The following is an 18,209-nucleotide window of genomic DNA, read 5'->3' on the forward strand; positions in this document are numbered from 1 at the left end:
GTAGGAGCTGACTGGTCCCCTCCACCCTGTTCCCTTGTCTTTACATTTGCTGCAAATGGCAATGGTCTCAGCCCTGCAAGCTTATGACTGTCGTGTAAGATTCAAAAGCTGCCAATAGGGATGGAGCTCTTTTAGCATTGCCATCACAAATAAGGGAAAAAATGAAAGGCAAAAAAATAACTAGGGAACTACTATGGTGCATATAATTAACAACTGCTGCATAGTGGTGTTGCCTAGAAGCATGGTGCTGGGGCCCTTTCGGAAGGTTTCTATGGGGCCCATAATGTTTTGGCTACGCCCCTGTGAGCTATAAAGCCCCTGTGAGGTATAAAGCCTTGTTCGAAAGTCTGCACAGCTTATATAGAGAGAGACAGGTAGAGACAGCTTTGGGATTCGTAGAAGAACCGCAAGTTTGCAGACAGTGCTTTCGTTCAGGTCAAGGAAAGCTGTGGTAGCTTTTGTCTACATGATTCATTATAATGGGTTGTGCTACTGGCAAGTTAACTGGGCGTCTTCTTTGTGCTGCTTCTTTCTGTATACAGAGAAAGGAAAAGAGAACCTGTTCTAATCATTTTATGTGCTGGCTCTCACTCCTTTAGGAGTAAATTTACTAAGGTGGGATAATAATTAATCATATTCTGTCTATTATCTTCTGGAAGCAGCTAGATAAAATAGGATTTTGGTACCTACCGGTAAATTCTTTTCTCTTAGTCCGTAGAGGATGCTGGGGACTCCAAAAGGACCATGGGGTATAGACGGATCCGCAGGAGCCTGGGCACACTATAAAGACTTAAACAGGGTGTGAACTGGCTCCTCCCTCTATGCCCCTCCTCCAGACCTCAGTTAGAAAACTGTGCCCAGGAGAGATGGACATTTCGAGGAAATAATTTATTGTTATAAACAGTGAGTGTCCTACCAGCTCACACCTCAAACACACCGTAGAACGTGGCATTCAGTAGAAAACCAGCCCACAGCATGAACAAAACACAGCCACGCGCTGAGAGAATATGCAACATAACCCGTGTGTCCACAAAAGCAAAATTAAGACCCCGCATGCCATGGCATGAAAAAAACGGTAGCAACCGCCTGACAGAGAAGATACACCACCAGGGTGTAACCAAAAACACTAAATGCAGACACCATACGCACTGGGACGGGCGCCCAGCATCCTCTACGGACTAAGAGAAAAGGATGTACCGGTAGGTACCAATATCCTATTTTCTCATACGTCCTAGAGGATGCTGGGGACTCCAAAAGGACCATGGGGTTTATACCAAAGCTCCAAAACGGGCGGGAGAGTGCGGGCGACTCTGCAGCACTGAATGAGCAAACAAAGGTCCCCAACAATTATTGTAGAAAACTCGTAGAGCATAGCAAAAGGTTTGATCCCGACCAATAATCCGCTCGGCAAAGTTGAACCGCCTAGACTCCTCGGGCATCCGCCCAAGAAGAGCCCATCTTTCCATTAGAATGGGCTTCCACCGACTTCGGTCACGGCAATCCAACCATCGAACAACATGCCAAATTGTATCACAGATTCAGCGTGTAACAGACTGCATACTGCAGTCGCCCCAAGCATGTTGGGAGCATATCGGAGAAACAGAGCCTCTATTTCTCCAAACTGAGCCAAATTGGCAACCTAAATATTCAAATCCCCAGTAACACCGAGAGACTTTGAATCAGCTAATGCCGAAGGAACGACCGGCATCAAAAATAGACTGTTTTCTGCGAAACCCAGAAACCACTCCTTGATAGAACTACAATCCGAGTTCACAAGTGTCACGAGGGTGTCCTTTGACCTGAAAGAATATCCCTGAGGCCTCTCGTTGAAACGAGACACCAACATGACCAATTGCGACCCTCCACAAAAGTTGTCACGTCTGTGAAAACTTCTCGACGATGACTGAATTTTTCCCCGGATGGAGATCGCGTCAGCAGAGGAAATCCATTTCTCCTACGCTAACCACCGGAACGAACACTACCAGACTTTTTGCCCCACGGCAAAACTGTACATCTTCTGCCATTGCCGCCTTGGTCCTTGTTCCGTCATAGCGGCTTACTCACGCCATTGCTGATAAGTTGTCTGGCCGAACTAACCTGGGCCGAACACGAAGAATACGTTCGTCGAAAATATTTCTTAAATCAAGAAAGCTTATTGCAGACAAGCTTTCCAACTTAACCTTAACCTCTGGAAATACGTCCCTTGCAAGGCCTGCTCCCCAGCCTCGGAGATCCTTATGCACGGATACCAGGATCTAACCTTGGATCCCGAACCTTCATCCCTCTAGAAGGAGAGAACCGAGCAGACACCACAGGAGTGATGTCCTGGCCTTTTAGGATAATACTCCGGTGCATGTGCAGGTGAAACGCGGACCACAATTTCAACTGGCCCCTTGACAGCCACTCTGGCAGTAGACCTGCTCACCAAAACAGGCCTCGTAGGCCGCACCCATCTGTTTTAGTAACAGAAGATATCGATGCAGTGTCCCAGCAAAGCTGATCCAACTATGTATCCTCAGACCTCTTTCCACAGGAAAAAACCCAGAACATTAACCGGGCAGTATCTACTCTGAAACCCCCCTCCGACAACTATGTCGGTGTGAACAACAGCCAATCCCTGTGTCGAAGAACAGTCAGAGAGAAACAACGATTTGCACCTTTATACAGGGACAACCGGACAATGTCCTGAACCTGACGCACCACTGTATGACGTAGCGTACTACCTCCCCATCCAGAGGGGAACTGCAAAATCCCTTAGAAAAAACAGTAAGGGGAACAACCGTAACTCAGAATGCTCCCTCTTTTGAATCTATAAATAACTCACAAGTCTTAGTCTATTCCTGGACTACCTGAAATTATTAGACGAGCTCTCACCAGAGTGGGAACTAGCCAGATAGACTCAGCGACAAGTGGTGGACGTGTTGGAAACAGAAAACAACATCCACTTCTGCGAACCTACCAAGGCTGCAGAACACTTACCTTTTCACCTTCCACTGTCTGCACAGAAAAGGAAAGAAAAAGAACGGTATAGAACCGGTTAAAACGACTGCATCCCACAAAAGAATGCGTCAGCAACCGTTGTGAAGGAGGCTAACTCGCGAATGTAGACTTACCAGGTGTATCCGCCGAGAGTGACTGAACAGAGGGCTCACTAAACAGCTGTATACCTCCCCCGAGTATCTCTCGGAGACGACCTCAGCATTTTCCCGGCTACACCCCCTGCTGTCACGCGGCAGCCTGCTGCAATGCTATAAGTAGAATCAACATAAGCCAGCTTACCCACTTTGGGTAGGGTAATTCTATCGGATGCCTACCCGAATACAACCCTCCCTCATGTGCATGCAATGCAAATAAGGACAAAGTATAGAAATACATTTTCACTTATCTTCCTGTGTATGATCCTTTGCGACCGGTCTCTGCGTCGACCATGAGTTGACCGCCGTAATGTTCTCTCCGCGTCAGGGAGAGAATAATATTCGGACTCCTTGAGAGGATCGAAAACCAACTCGTCACGCCCAATCTAGAGCTTAAGCAACCAGCACATGAGAAGAATACCATTATTTCAGCATTCATGGATAAACATAATGTAATACACAATAAAACACACATATCCTAACCATGCATATATAAATATATATCTACATATATATACATATAGATACAGGTTGAGTATCCCATATCCAAATATCCCGAAATACGGAATATTCCGAAATACAGACTTTTTTGAGTGAGAGTGAGATAGTGAAACCTTTGTTTTTTGATGGCTCAATATACACAAACTTTGTTTAATACACAGTTATTAAAAATATTGTATTAAATGATCTTCAGGCTGTGTATAAGGTGTATATGAAACATAAATGAATTGTGTGAATGTAGACACACTTTGTTTAATGCACAAAGTTATAAAAAATATTGGCTAAAATTACCTTCAGGCTGTGTGTATAAGGTGTATATGTAACATAAATGCATTGTGTGCTTAGATTTAGGTCCCATCGCCATGATATCTCATTATGGTATGCAATTATTCCAAAATACGGAAAAATCCGATATCCAAAATACCTCTGGTCCCAAGCATTTTGGATAAGGGAGACTCAACCTGTATAACCTATACGCAAGTGGATTGTCCAGACCCGTCAGGTCCCAGCAATGTGTTGTGAATGTGTATGACCATGTACTGACGTGCCCCCGATGTGGATCTACCAGGAACGTTATGGTCGAGATAAACTGAGTAAATGTCGACAGCAAGGAGTAGTAAGCGGGCAAAAATTAATAATAATAAACTTAGAACCCCGAGGGGTCAGAGGGAAGTATACATATACAATTTCAAAACCACTCCCCCCACATATACCTATAAATAAATAAATATATATATATATATTTCTCTATCGTCCTAAGTGGATGCTGGGGTTCCTGAAAGGACCATGGGGAATAGCGGCTCCGCAGGAGACAGGGCACAAAAAAGTAAAGCTTTTACCAGATCAGGTGGTGTGCACTGGCTCCTCCCCCTATGACCCTCCTCCAGACTCCAGTTAGATTTTGTGCCCGAACGAGAAGGGTGCAATCTAGGTGGCTCTCCTAAAGAGCTGCTTAGAGAAAGTTTAGCTTAGGTTTTTTACTTTACAGTGAGTCCTGCTGGCAACAGGATCACTGCAACGAGGGACTTAGGGGAGAAGTAGTGAACTCACCTGCGTGCAGAGTGGATTTGCTGCTTGGCTACTGGACACTAGCTCCAGAGGGACGATCACAGGTACAGCCTGGATGGTCACCGGAGCCGCGCCGCCGGCCCCCTTGCAGACGCTGAAGAGAGAAGAGGTCCAAAATCGGCGGCTGAAGACTCCTGAGTCTTCATAAAGGTAGCGCACAGCACTGCAGCTGTGCGCCATTTTCCTCTCAGCACACTTCACACAACAGTCACTGAGGGTGCAGAGCGCTGGGGGGGGCGCTCTGAGAGGCAAATAAAAACCTTATTAGAGGCAAAAAATACCTCACATATAGCCCACAGAGGCTATATGGAGATATTTAACCCCTGCCTAACTTCAAAAATAGCGGGAGACGAGCCCGCCGTAAAAGGGGCGGGGCCTATCTCCTCAGCACACAGCGCCATTTTCTCTCACAGAAAAGCTGGAGAGAAGGCTCCCAGGCTCTCCCCTGCACTGCACTACAGAAACAGGGTTAAAACAGAGAGGGGGGGCACTGATTTTGGCGATATTGTATATATATAAAAGATGCTATAAGGGAGAAACACTTATATAAGGTTGTCCCTATATAATTATAGCGTTTTTGGTGTGTGCTGGCAGACTCTCCCTCTGTCTCCCCAAAGGGCTAGTGGGTCCTGTCCTCTGTCAGAGCATTCCCGGTGTGTGTGCTGTGTGTCGGCACGTGTGTGTCGACATGTATGAGGACGATGTTGGTGAGGAGGCGGAGAAATTGCCTGTAATGGTGATGTCACTCTCTAGGGAGTCGACACCGGAATGGATGGCTTATTTAGAGAATTACGTGAGAATGTCAACACGCTGCAAGGTCGGTTGACGACATGAGACGGCCGACAATCTATTAGGACCGGTCCAGGCGTCTCAGAAACACCGTCAGGGGTTTTAAAAACGCCCATTTACCTCAGTCGGTCGACACAGACACGGACACTGAATACAGTGTCGACGGTGAATAAACAAACGTATTTCTCATTAGGGCCACACGTTAAGGGCAATGAAGGAGGTGTTACGTGTTTCTGATACTACAAGTACCACAAGAAAGGGTATTATGTGGGAGTGGAAAAAACTACCTGTAGTTTTTCCTGAATCAGATAAAATAAAATGAAGTGTGTGATGATGCGTAGGGTTACCCCGATAGCAAATATTGGCGTTATACCCTTTCCCGCCAGAAATTAGGGTACGTTGGGAAACACCCCTTAGGGTGATAAGGCGCTCACACGCTTATCAAGTGGCGTTACCGTCTCCAGATACGGCCGCCCTCAAGGAGCCAGCTGATAGGAAGCTGGAAAAATATCCTAAAAAGTATATACACACATACGGTGGTTATACTGCGACCAGCGATCGCCATCAGCCTGGAGATGCAGTGCTGGGTTGGCTTGGTCGGATTCCCTGACTGAAAATATTTTATTCATGTAGAGCATTTAATAGGATGCATTCTATATATATGTATGTGAGATGCACAGAGGGATATTTGCTCTCTGGCATCAAGATAAGTGCGTTGTCCATATCTCCCAGAAGATGTCAGGGACACGACAGTGGTCAGGTGATACAGATCCCATACGGCAGATGGAAGTATTGCTGTATAAAGGGAAGGAGTTATTTGGGGGTCGGTCCATCGGACCTGGGGACCACAGCAACAGCTGGGAAATCCAACCTTTTTTACCCCAAGTTACATCTCAGCTAAAAAAGACACCGTCTTTTCAGCCTCAATCTTTCCTTTCCCATGAGGGCATGCAGGCAAAAGGCCAGTCATATCTGCCCAGACATAGAGGTAAGGGAAGTAGACTGCAGCAGGCAGCCCTTTCCCAGGAAAAGAAACCCTCCACCGCGTCTGCCAAGTCCTCAGCATGACGCTGGGGCCGTGCAAGCGGACTCAAGGTGGGGGGGTAGTCTCAAGAGTCTCAGGGCGCAGTGGGATCACTCGCAAGTTGACCCCTAGATCGTACGAGTATTATCCCAGGGGTAAAGATTGGAGAGTCGAGACATCTTCTCCTCGCAGGTTCCTGAAGTCTGCTTTACCAACGGCTCCCTCCGACAGGGAGGCAGCATTGGAAACAATTCACAAGCGGTATATCCAGCAGGTGATAATCAAAGTACCCCTCCTACGACAAGGAAAAGGGTATTATTTTTCCACACTATATTGTGGTACTGAAGCCAGACGGCTTGGTGACACATAGTCTAAATCTAAAATGTTTTGAACACTTACATAAAAGGTTCAAATCGAGATAAAGTCACTCAGAGCAGTGATAGCGAACCGGAAAAAAGGGGACTATATGGTGTCCCTGGACATCAAGGATTACCTCCATGTCCAAATTTTGTCCTTCTCATCAAGGGTACCTCTGGTTCGTGGTACAGAACTGTCAATATCAGTTTCAGACGATGCCGTTTGAATTATCCACGGCACCCCGGGCCTTTTTACCAAGGTAATGGCCGAAAAGATGTTTCTTCAAAGAAAAAAGGCATCTAAATTATCCCTTACTTGCACGACCTAAAAAGGGCAAGTTCCAGAGAACAGTTGGAGGTCGGAAGAGCACTATCTAAAGTAGTTCTTCGACGGCACGACTGGATTCTAAATATTCCAAGAATCGCAGCTGTTTTCCGACGATACGTCTGCTGTTCCTAGGGATGATTCTGGACACGGTTCAGAAAAAGGTTTTTCTTCCCGAGGAAAAAGCCAAGGAGTTATCCGACCTGTCAGGAACCTCCTAAAACCAGGAAAGGTGTCTGTACATCAATGCACAAGAGTCCTGGGAAAAATGGTGGCTTTTTACGAAGCAATTCCATTCGGCAGATTCCATGCAAGAATTTTCCAAAGGGATCTGTTGGACAAATGGTCAGGGTCGCATCCTCAGATGCACCTGCGAATAACCCTGTCGCCAAGGACAAGGGTATATCTTCTGTGGTGGTTGCAAAAGGCTCATCTATTGGAGGGCCGCAGATTCGGCATACAGGATTTGATCCTGGTGACCACGGACGCCAGCCTGAGAGGTTGGGGAGCAGTCACACAAGGAAGAAACTTCCAGGGGGTATGGACGAACCTGGAAAAGTCTCTTCACATAAACATTCTGGTACTAAGAGCAATCTAAAATGCTCTAAGCCAGGCGGAACCACTCCTGCAAGGAAAACCGGTGTTGATTCAGTCGGACAACATCACGGCGGTCGCCCATGTAAACAGACAGGGCGGCACAAGAAGCAGGAGTGCAATGGCAGAAGCTGCCAAGATTCTTCGCTGGGCGGAGAATCACGTAATAGCACTGTCAGCAGTGTTCTTCCCGGGCGTGGACAACTGGGAAGCAGACTTCCTCAGCAGACACGATATTCACCCGAGAGAGGGGGGTCTTCATCCAGAAGTCTTCCACATGCTAATAAACTGTTGGGAAAGACCAATGGTAGACATGATGGCGTCTCGCCTCAACAAGAAACTGGACAAGTATTGCGCCAGGTCAAGAGATCCACAGGCAATAGCTGTGGACGCACTGGTAACACCTTGGGTGTACAAATCAGTATATGTGTTTCCTCCTCTGCCTCTCATACCAAAGGTATTGAAGATTATACGGTGAGGAGGAGTAAGAACAATACTAGTGGCTCCGGATTGGCCAAGAAGGACTTGGTACCCGGAACTTCAAGAGTTGGTCACGGACGACCCGTGCCCTCTACTTCTGAGAAGGGACCTGCTACAACAGGGTCCCTGTCTCTTTCAAGACTTACCGCGGCTGCGTTTGACGGCATGGCGGTTGAACGCCAGATCCTAAAAGGGAAAGGCATTCCAGAAGAAGTCATTCCTACCTTGATTAAGGCAAGGAAGGAAGTCACCGCGAAACATTATCACCGCATTTGGCGAAAATATGTCGCGTGGTGCGAGGATCGGAGTGTTCCGACGGAGGAATTTCAACTGGGTCGTTTCCTACATTTCCTACAATCAGGATTGTCTATGGGTCTCAAATTGAGATCTATTAAGGTTCAAATTTCGGCCCTGTCAATATTCTTCCAAAAAGAATTGGCCTCAGTTCCTGAGGTACAGACTTTTGTTAAAGGAGTACTGCATATACAGCCTCCTGTGGTGCCTCCGGTGGCACCGTGGGATCTAAATGTAGTTTTAGATTTCCTCAAATCCCATTGGTTTGAACCATTGAAAAAGGTGGATTTTAAATATCTCACATGGAAAGTGACTATGTTACTGGCCCTGGCTTCCGCCAGGAGAGTATCTAAATTGGCGGCTTTATCTTATAAAAGCCCTTATCTAATCTTCCATTCGGATAGGGCAGAACTGAGGACTCGTCCGCATTTTCTCCCTAAGGTGGTATCAGCGTTTCACCTGAACCAACCTATTGTGGTGCCTGCGGCCACTGGCGACTTGGAGGACTCCAAGTTGTTGGACGTTGTCAGAGCCTTAAAAATATACATTTCAAGGACGGCTGAAGTCAGAAAATCTGACTCGCTGTTGATACTATATGCACCCAACAAGTTGGGTGCCCCTGCTTCTAAGCAGACGATTGCTCGTTGGATTTGTAACACAATTCAACTTGCTCATTCTGTGGCAGGCCTGCCACAGCCTAAATCTGTTAAGGCCCATTCCACAAGGAAGGTGGGCTCATCTTGGGCGGCTGCCCGAGGGGTCTCGGCATTACAATTCTGTCGAGCAGCTACGTGGTCGGGGGAAAACACGTTTGTAAAATTCTACAAATTTGATACCCTGGCAAAAGAGGACTTGGAATTCTCTCATTCGGTGCTGCAGAGTCATCCGCACTCTCCCGCCCGTTTGGGAGCTTTGGTATAATCCCCATGGTCCTTTCAGGAACCCCAGCATCCACTTAGGACGATAGAGAAAATAAGAATTTACTTACCGATAATTCTATTTCTCGGAGTCCGTAGTGGATGCTGGGCGCCCATCCCAAGTGCGGATTATCTGCAATACTGTACATAGTTATTGTTAACAAATTCGGGTTATATTGTTAAGGAGCCATCTTTAAGAGGCTCTTTCTGTTATCATACTGTTAACTGGGTTTAGATCACAAGTTGTACGGTGTGATTGGTGTGGCTGGTATGAGTCTTACCCGGGATTCAAATTGCCTCCCTTATTGTGTACGCTCGTCCGGGCACAGTACCTAACTGGAGTCTGGAGGAGGGTCATAGGGGGAGGAGCCAGTGCACACCACCTGATCTGGTAAAAGCTTTACTTTTTTGTGCCCTGTCTCCTGCGGAGCCGCTATTCCCCATGGTCCTTTCAGGAACCCCAGCATCCACTACGGACTCCGAGAAATAGAATTATCGGTAAGTAAATTCTTATTATATATATATATATATATATATATATCAATACAGGTATAAGGCAATAACAGCCTGTTAATTTTTCTACCACGGAAATACCGTTGATGCCGACAGGGCATCCACCAACAACTGTGTCTCCCCTAGCGCGTTTACTTGTTTTCAAGCACACAAAACCAACCTGCTAATACTTAATTTTTTGAATCAAGTACCGCCAAGCGTCTGCGAAGCCGACAGTTATCCCCACAGCAGCTTGTGACAAGCCCTAACACCTGTCGACATATATGAGTTTATGTAACACCACAAGGAATATGCGTCCATTATTAAACATAATGCTATATGACACCCCTATAGCATTAAACACTCTGTGGCCCCCCTCCATCTTACTATACAGTAAATCCTGGTGGGGACCTGAGGAAAATGGCGCTGACTCCTCTGTGAGGGCTAAGCTCCGCCCCCTCCCGGCGCGCTTAAGCCCGCTCAAATAAATATATAACCCCCTAAAACTAGCTGGGGACCCTATATACAGGGGTTAACCCCCTGTATAACTTAGTTTTTGTCCCAACGCAGCCCAGGGCGCCCCTCCTGCGCCCTGCACCCACGGAAGCCGGTGGTGTGTGGGAGCTATGGACCGCAGCGGCAACGCTGCGGTCTCCCGGCGGGACGAAGACACTCGGTGTCCGGGTATGTTCCCTTGCCCGGGATCTTTTTATCAATGCCGCCCAGGGCGCTCCCCCCCCAAGCGCCCTGCACCCTAGAGGCCGACGGGGAGTGGGAGCAGAGAGCGCTACCGCTGCCTCCCCCTTCCCGTTCGCGGCGCACTGGCGGGGCGGGCGCCGAAGCCTGTCCCCCCGCCAGTGATTACATCTTTTAAATGTTGCCCAGGGCGCTCCCCCCCAGCGCCCTGCACCCTGCAGGCCCGGTGGAGTGTGGGAGCCGGGAGCGCAGCGCTACCGCTGCTGCTCCCTCCCGTTCACAGTGCACTGTCGGGGCGGCCACCGAAGAATGTCGCCCCGCTAGTGATATTACATATTTTATTATATGCTGCCCAGGGCGCTCCCCCCCCAGCGCCCTGCACCCTGCGGGTGGTGGAAGCGCGGGAGCACATCGCTACTGCTATCTCTCCCCCCTTGTGACACGCTGGCAGGGTGAACATACGCTGTGCCCAGGCACCGTAATATGTCCCCTGCCAGCATTATAGACTGTCAGCAACATGCCCCCCAGGGCGCTCCCCCCCCAGCGCCCTGCACCCTGCCAGAGACGGTGTGTGGGAGCGTGGAGCGCAGCCCTACTGCTGCTGTTACCTCCGTCACTGAAGTCTTCTGCCGTCACTGAAGTCTTCTGCCGTCACTGAAGTCTTCTGCCGTCACTGAAGTCTTCTTTAATTCCAATACTCACCCGGCTTCTTTCTTCTGGCTTTTGTGAGGGGATTGACGGTGTGGCTCCGGGAACAAGCAGCTAGGCGTACCAAGTGATCGAACCCTCTGGAGCTAATGGTATCCAGTAGCCGAGAAGCAGAGCCTTTAAACTAAGAAGAAGTGGGTCCTGCTTCTCTCCCCTCACTCCCACAATGCATCGAGCCTGTAGCAGCAGGTCTGCCTGATTATAAAAAACCTAACAATAAAGTCTTTAGAGAAACTCAGGAGAGCTCCCCTAGTGTGTGACCCATCACTCCTGGGCACAAAGTCTAACTGGAGGAGGAGGAGGGGCATGGAGGGAGGAGCCAGTTCACACCCTGTTTAAGTCTTTATAGTGTGCCCAGGCTCCTGCGGATCCGTCTATACCCCATGGTCCTTTTGGAGTCCCCAGCATCCTCTAGGACGTATGAGAAATGTAAGTACAATCTGGTTGCTATGAGCAAAATCGCCAGTTCTGAAAAACTCCCATCTTAGTAAATTTACCCCTTAAAGTCCTAGAGGCAACTGTAATAGATTCCTTCAGGTTTTGCCTTTTAATAAAACTGCTGTTTTCAGAATGGCTGGCAAAATTGTGTCAAGTCTGTGCTTTTGCAAAACAGGAAACTATTACATTTCCCTCCTAGTCTTTGAGTGCATAACATTATTATATATAAGGAAATATGTGATTATGGGGCCTAGTCATCATTCCTCTGCTGCCTCCTCGCTGTCTGACCAGCAGCTCTCTGCATGCGTCACCTCAGGTCACACATGCACAGAATCTGGCAACAGGGTTGGAAGCAATGCTGCTTCTAAAGTATGACTGTTACTGATCGTGGTAACAACTGCTGCTTTTTGGAGAAGCTTTCCCCGCACCGGAGCAATGCTGAATTGCTCCAGTGATAAGTTTCAGTTCAGCCATTCGGCCCCGATGGTGAATAGGCCCCTATATAAGTCATGTTTTAAGTTTTGGTTTCCTTTGTTTTTCTCTAGGCTCTCGTGCACCGAAAACAAAAAAACTGGTAGAAAATCCGGTAAAGAAAACCATTTTTATTTTAACTTTTAAAGGGAAGTAAAATGAACAACCACTAAATCTTTTCCTGGCAAATGATAGATGCAGTGTAGTTAATATGCAATAATGATTAATACATGTAGCGAATTCAGTTCTGGAAATATATTGATAAGACTGAAAAAGGATTCTGTTCCCTCATATCTATCACTATGACTGACCGTCTGTCTGTTTCTCAAATACTGTATTCATATTAACCTTAGCCACCTCCACAGAGCGAGGAGACATCCAGCACACCGCCATATGAATCTGTACCTCCATATAGATAATTTTCTGAGTATGTGAGTCGTATGCCTTCGCTCCTTTGGCCTATTGACCAGCAGTAACTGTTCCATTCTTAGGGTCGGCCAATTAGCTGATTAACATGGGTAGCCAGTATAGCCATCCTTAGATAAGTCTAAATGTTTATCATTTGCAGATGACATTATTTCCTCTTTAATTATGTAGAGATTTAGGGGACCTATTCAGACCTGGTTGCTGCTACAGCAGCGGTCGCAGTCTGAAGCCTGGTGAAGTGTGCACCCGCGCAGCAGCTGCACTGCGTGTGCGCACATAATGAGCTGCCATGGCATCTCACTTGTGCGATCGCCTCTGCCTGATTGACAGGCAGAGGTGGGGTGGGAAGGGGCATTGAGGGGGAGGGGGGCACAGTCTGGACAACCCAGGCTTGTCCAGACCGTTTGCGGGGCGGGGACTTATCACTATCTCTAGTGATAAGTCTCACCTAGGCTTCAGCCTTTGTAAGTATGTATTCTGGATTTCTGCAGCGGGGTACACTGTGTTCCACAGGGAAAACATCAGGTATAGAGTGGATCTTGATCCAGAGAGGCACCAACAGGCTAAAGCTTTAGGCGGTCCCAGGATGCATTGTGGGGCCGCCTCTATAACCCTGCCTCCAGGCACTGTGAGCACAGTTTCGAGTTGGTGCCTGAAGAAGCTCGTTACGAACAGGAGGGCTGCGCTGGGCAGCCCTGAAGAAGATGGTTACTAACAGGAGGGCTGCGCTGGGCAGCCCTGAACAAAGTCTTTTTCAGAAGACTTCGATACGCAGCATTTATATGTCAGGGTGACATTCAGCGCTGTGTCTCCGTCACCTCCCAAGCAGCGTCGCATACTCCCGCGGCCTGTTCCCGGGTACTTGCGGCAGAGACGCTACAGCTCTAGGCACACGGTAGCAGATGCTATCCTGGTTTGCATGGCTGCTACGGGGAGCAGGTAAGAGGGTCCCCCAGACGGTACCCGCCATTAAATCGGGTTCCGATCGCATGTCTAGGCAGATTGACTGAGATGCTGGCGTGGACACTCACTGAGCAGGGACCCCACTATATCCACCAGGGCATAGGAGTACAGATCAGGTGTACTAACACCCCTGTTAATAAGGCTCCATAGTAACGGCGGTGAGGCCCAGCATAGGGGAGGCGGTGCTTGACCTGTAGCTCCTCCCCAGCCCAGAGCACCATCTACTGCAGATTTCTCTAACGTCCTAAGTGGATGCTGGGGACTCCGTAAGGACCATGGGGATTAGCGGCTCCGCAGGAGACTGGGCACAACTAAAGAAAGCTTTAGGACTACCTGGTGTGCACTCGCTCCTCCCACCAAGACACTCCTCCAGACCTCAGTTAGATTCTTGTGCCCGGCTGAGCTGGATGCACACTAGGGGCTCTCCTGAGCTCCTAGAAAGAAAGTATATTTAGGTTTTTTATTTTACAGTGAGATCTGCTGGCAACAGACTCACTGCAGCGAGGGACTAAGGGGAGAAGAAGCGAACCTACCTAACAGGTGGTAGTTTGGGCTTCTTAGGCTACTGGACACCATTAGCTCCAGAGGGATCGACCGCAGGACCCGACCTGGGTGTTCGTTCCCGGAGCCGCGCCGCCGTCCCCCTTACAGAGCCAGAAGCATGAAGAGTCCGGAAAATCGGCGGCAGAAGACTTCGGTCTTCACCAAGGTAGCGCACAGCACTGCAGCTGTGCGCCATTGCTCCTCATGTACACCTCACACTCCGGTCACTGATGGGTGCAGGGCGCTGGGGGGGGCGCCCTGAGGGCAATATATGACACCTTGGCTGGAAAATCTACATCATATATAGTCCTAGAGGCTATATAGATGTAAAATTACCCCTGCCAGTATTCCTGAAAAAGCGGGAAAAAGTCAGCCGAAAAAAGTGCGGGGCTTCTCCCTCAGCACACTGGCGCCATTTTCTCTTCACAGTGCAGCTGGAAGACAGCTCCCCAGGCTCTCCCCTGTAGTTTTCAGGCTCAAAGGTTTAAAAAGAGAGGGGGGGGCACTAAATTTAGGCGCAATATATGTATACAAGCAGCTATTTGGGGAAAAATCACTGTTATAGTGTTAATCCCTGCATTATATAGCGCTCTGGTGTGTGCTGGCATACTCTCTCTCTGTTTCCCCAAAGGACTTTGTGGGGTCCTGTCCTCAGTCAGAGCATTCCCTGTGTGTGAGCGGTGTGTCGGTACGGCTGTGTCGACATGTTGGATGAGGAAGGTTACGTGGAGGCGGAGCAGAGGCCGATAAATGGGATGTCGCCCCCTGTGGGGCTGACACCAGAGTGGATGGATAGGTGGAAGGTATTAACCGACAGTGTCAACTCCTTACATAAAAGGCTGGATGACGTAACAGCTGTGGGACAGCCGGCTTTTCAGCCCGCGCCTGCCCAGGCGTCTCAAAGGCCATCAGGGGCTCAAAAAACGCCTGTTACCTCAGATGGCAGACACATGTCGACACGGAGTCTGACTCCAGTGTCGACGAGGTTGAGACATATACACAATCCACTAAAAACATCCGTTACATGATCTCGGCAATGAAAAATGTGTTACGCATTTTCTGACATGAACCCAAGTACCACATAAAAGGGGTTTTATTTTTGGGGAGAAAAAGCAGCCAGTGTTTTGTTCCCCCATCAGATGAATGAATGAAGTGTGTAAAGAAGCGTGGTTTCCCCCGATAAAGAAATTGGTAATTTCGAAAAAGTTACTGATGGCGTACCCTTTCCCACCAGAGGATAGGTCACGTTGGGAGATATCCCTTAGGGTGGATAAGGCGCTCACACGTTTGTCAAAAGGTGGCACTGCCGTCTTAGGATACGGCCACCTTGAAGGAACCTGCTGATAAAAAGCAGGAGGCGATCCTGAAGTCTGTATTTACACACTCAGGTTATATACTGAAACCTGCAATTGCCTCAGCATAAATAGTGCTGCTGCAGCGTGGTCTGATACCCTGTCAGATAATATTAATACGCTAAGACAGGGATAATATTTTGCTAACATTGAGCATATTTAAGACGTTGTCTTATATATAAAGGATGCACAGAGGGATATTTGCCGGCTGGCATCCAGAATTAATGCAATGTCCATTCTGCCAGGAGGGTATTAGAAACCCGGCAGTGGACAGGTGATGCTGCCTTTAAAAGGCACATGGAGATTCTGCCTTATAAGGGTGAGGAATTGTTTGGGGATGGTCTCTGGGACCTCGTATCCACAGCAACAGCTGGGAAGAATTTTTTTTTACCTCAGGTTTCCTCACAAAAGCCTAAGAAAGCACCGTATTTTCAGGTACAGTCCTTTCGGCTTCAGAAAAGCAAGCGGGTCAAAGGCGCTTCCTTTCTGCACAGAGACAAGGGAAGAAGGAAAAAGCTGCACCAGTCAGCCAGTTCCCAGGATCAAATATCTTCCCTCGCTTCCTCTGAGTCCACCGCATGACGCTGGGGCTCCACAGGTGGAGACAGGTGCGGTGGGGGCGCGTCTCGGGAACTGCAGGGACCAGTTGGCTTGCCCACAGGTGGATCCCTAGGTTCTGCAAGTAGTAGTTCGAGGCGACTCCCCCTCGCCGTTGCCCCACATCAGCCTTGCCTGCTGCCCTCAGAGAAAGGTAGTACTGGCGGCAATTCACAAGCTGTACTTTCCAGCAGGTGAAATCAAGGTACCCCTCCTTCAACAAGGCCGGGGTTACTATTCCAAATTGTTGTGGTACCGAAACCAGACGGTTCGGTGAGACCCATTCTAAAATTGAAATCCTTGAACACTTATATACGAAGGTTCAAGTTCAAAATGGAATCGCTCAGGGCGATTATTGCAAGCCTGGAAAATTTCAGGGTATCACTGGACATCAAGGATGCTTACCTGCATGTCCCTATTTGCCCTCTTCACCAGGTGTACCTCAAAATTGTGGTACAGGATTGTCATTACCAATTCCAGACGTTGCCGTTGGTCTGTCCCCGGCACCGAGGGTATTTATCAAGGTAATGGCCGAAGTACTTATCCCGTACTTGGACGATCTCCTTATAAAGGCGAGGTCCAGGGAGCAGTTGTTCGTCGGAGGAGCACTATCTCGGGAAGTGCTACAACAGCACGGCTGGATTCTGAATATTCCAAAGTCGCAGCTGGTTCCTACGACGCGTCTACTGTTCCTGGGTATGGTTCTGGACACAGAACAGGATAAAAAGGGTTTCTCCCGGAGGAGAAGTCCAAGGAGTTGGCGTCTCTAGACGGAGACCTCCTAATACAAATACAGGTGTCGGTGCATCAATGCACGCGAGCCTTGGGAAAGATGGTAGCTTCTTACGAAGAATTTCCATTCACCAGGTCCCATGCAAGGATCTTCCAGTGGGATCTGTTGGACAAGTGGTCCGGGTCGCATCCTCAGATGCATCGGCGGATAACCCTGTCTCCAAGGGCCAGGGTGTCGCTGTGGTGGTGACTGCAGAGTGCTCATCTTCTAGGGGGCCGCAGATTCGGCATACAGGACTGGGTCCTGGTGACCACGGATGCCAGCCTTCAAGGCTGGGGGGCAGTCACACAGGGAAGAAACTTCCAAGGCCTATGGAAAAGTCAGGAGACTTCCCTACACATAAATGTTCTGGAACTATGGGCCATTTACAATGTCCTAAGTCAGGCTAGATCCCTGCTTCAACACCGGCCGGTTCTGATCCAGTCAGACAACATCACGGTGGTCGCTCATGTAAACCGACAGGGTGGCACAAGAAGCAGGATGGCGATGGCAGAAGCCACAAGGATTCTCCGATGGGCGGAAAATCATGTGTTAGCACTGTCAGCAGTGTTCATTCCCGGAGTGGACAACTGAGAAGCAGACTTACTCAGCAGACACGACCTCCACCCGGGAGAGTGGGGACTTAATCCAGAGTTTTCCAAATGATTGTACACCGTTGGGAAAGGCCATGGATGGACAGGATGGCGTCCCGCCTCAACAAAAAGCTACAAAGATATTGCGCCAGGTCAAGGGACCCTCAGGCGATAGCTGTGGACGCTCTGGTAACACCGTGGGTGTACCAGTCGGTGTATGTGTTCCCTTCTCTGCTTCTCATACCCAGGGTAATGAGAATAATAAGAAGGAGAGGAGTAAGAACTATACTCATTGTTCCGGGTGGCCAAGAAGAGCTTGGTACCCAGAACTCCAAGAAATGATCTCAGAGGACCCATGGCCTCTGCCGCTCAGACAGGACCTGCTGCAGCAGGGGGCCTGTCTGTTCCAAGACGTACCGCGGCTGCGTTTGACGGCATGGCGGTTGAACGCCGGATCCTGAAGGAAAAGGGCATTCCGGAGGAAGTTATCCCTACGCTATTTAAAGCTAGGAAAGAAGTGAACGCAAACCATTATCACCGCATATGGCGGAAATATGTTGCGTGCTGTGAGGCCAATAAGGCCCCAAAGGAGGAATTTCAGCTAGGTCGATTTCTGCACTTCCTACAAGTCAGAGGTGACTATGGGCCTAAAATTGGGTTCCATTAAGGTCCAGAT

General features: G+C 48.8%; 1 protein-coding gene across 4 annotated transcripts in view; it reads left to right on the plus strand.

Moving 5' to 3' along the window:
- Positions 1-18,209, plus strand: part of LOC135037868 (uncharacterized) — a 444,500-nt gene that overhangs the window by 164,516 nt on the left and 261,775 nt on the right. For 3 of the 4 annotated variants that reach the window (XM_063954587.1, XM_063954588.1, XM_063954590.1), the window contains exon 4: positions 12,362-12,402. The exons of the other annotated variant lie outside the window; for it this stretch is intronic. In XM_063954587.1, coding sequence (XP_063810657.1) covers positions 12,362-12,402 — 41 coding nt within the window. The remainder of the gene's footprint in view (positions 1-12,361; positions 12,403-18,209) is intronic. 4 annotated transcript variants of the gene reach the window in all.

The sequence above is a fragment of the Pseudophryne corroboree genome, chromosome 2, assembly GCF_028390025.1.
Source record: "Pseudophryne corroboree isolate aPseCor3 chromosome 2, aPseCor3.hap2, whole genome shotgun sequence".
Taxonomy (NCBI): domain Eukaryota; kingdom Metazoa; phylum Chordata; class Amphibia; order Anura; family Myobatrachidae; genus Pseudophryne; species Pseudophryne corroboree.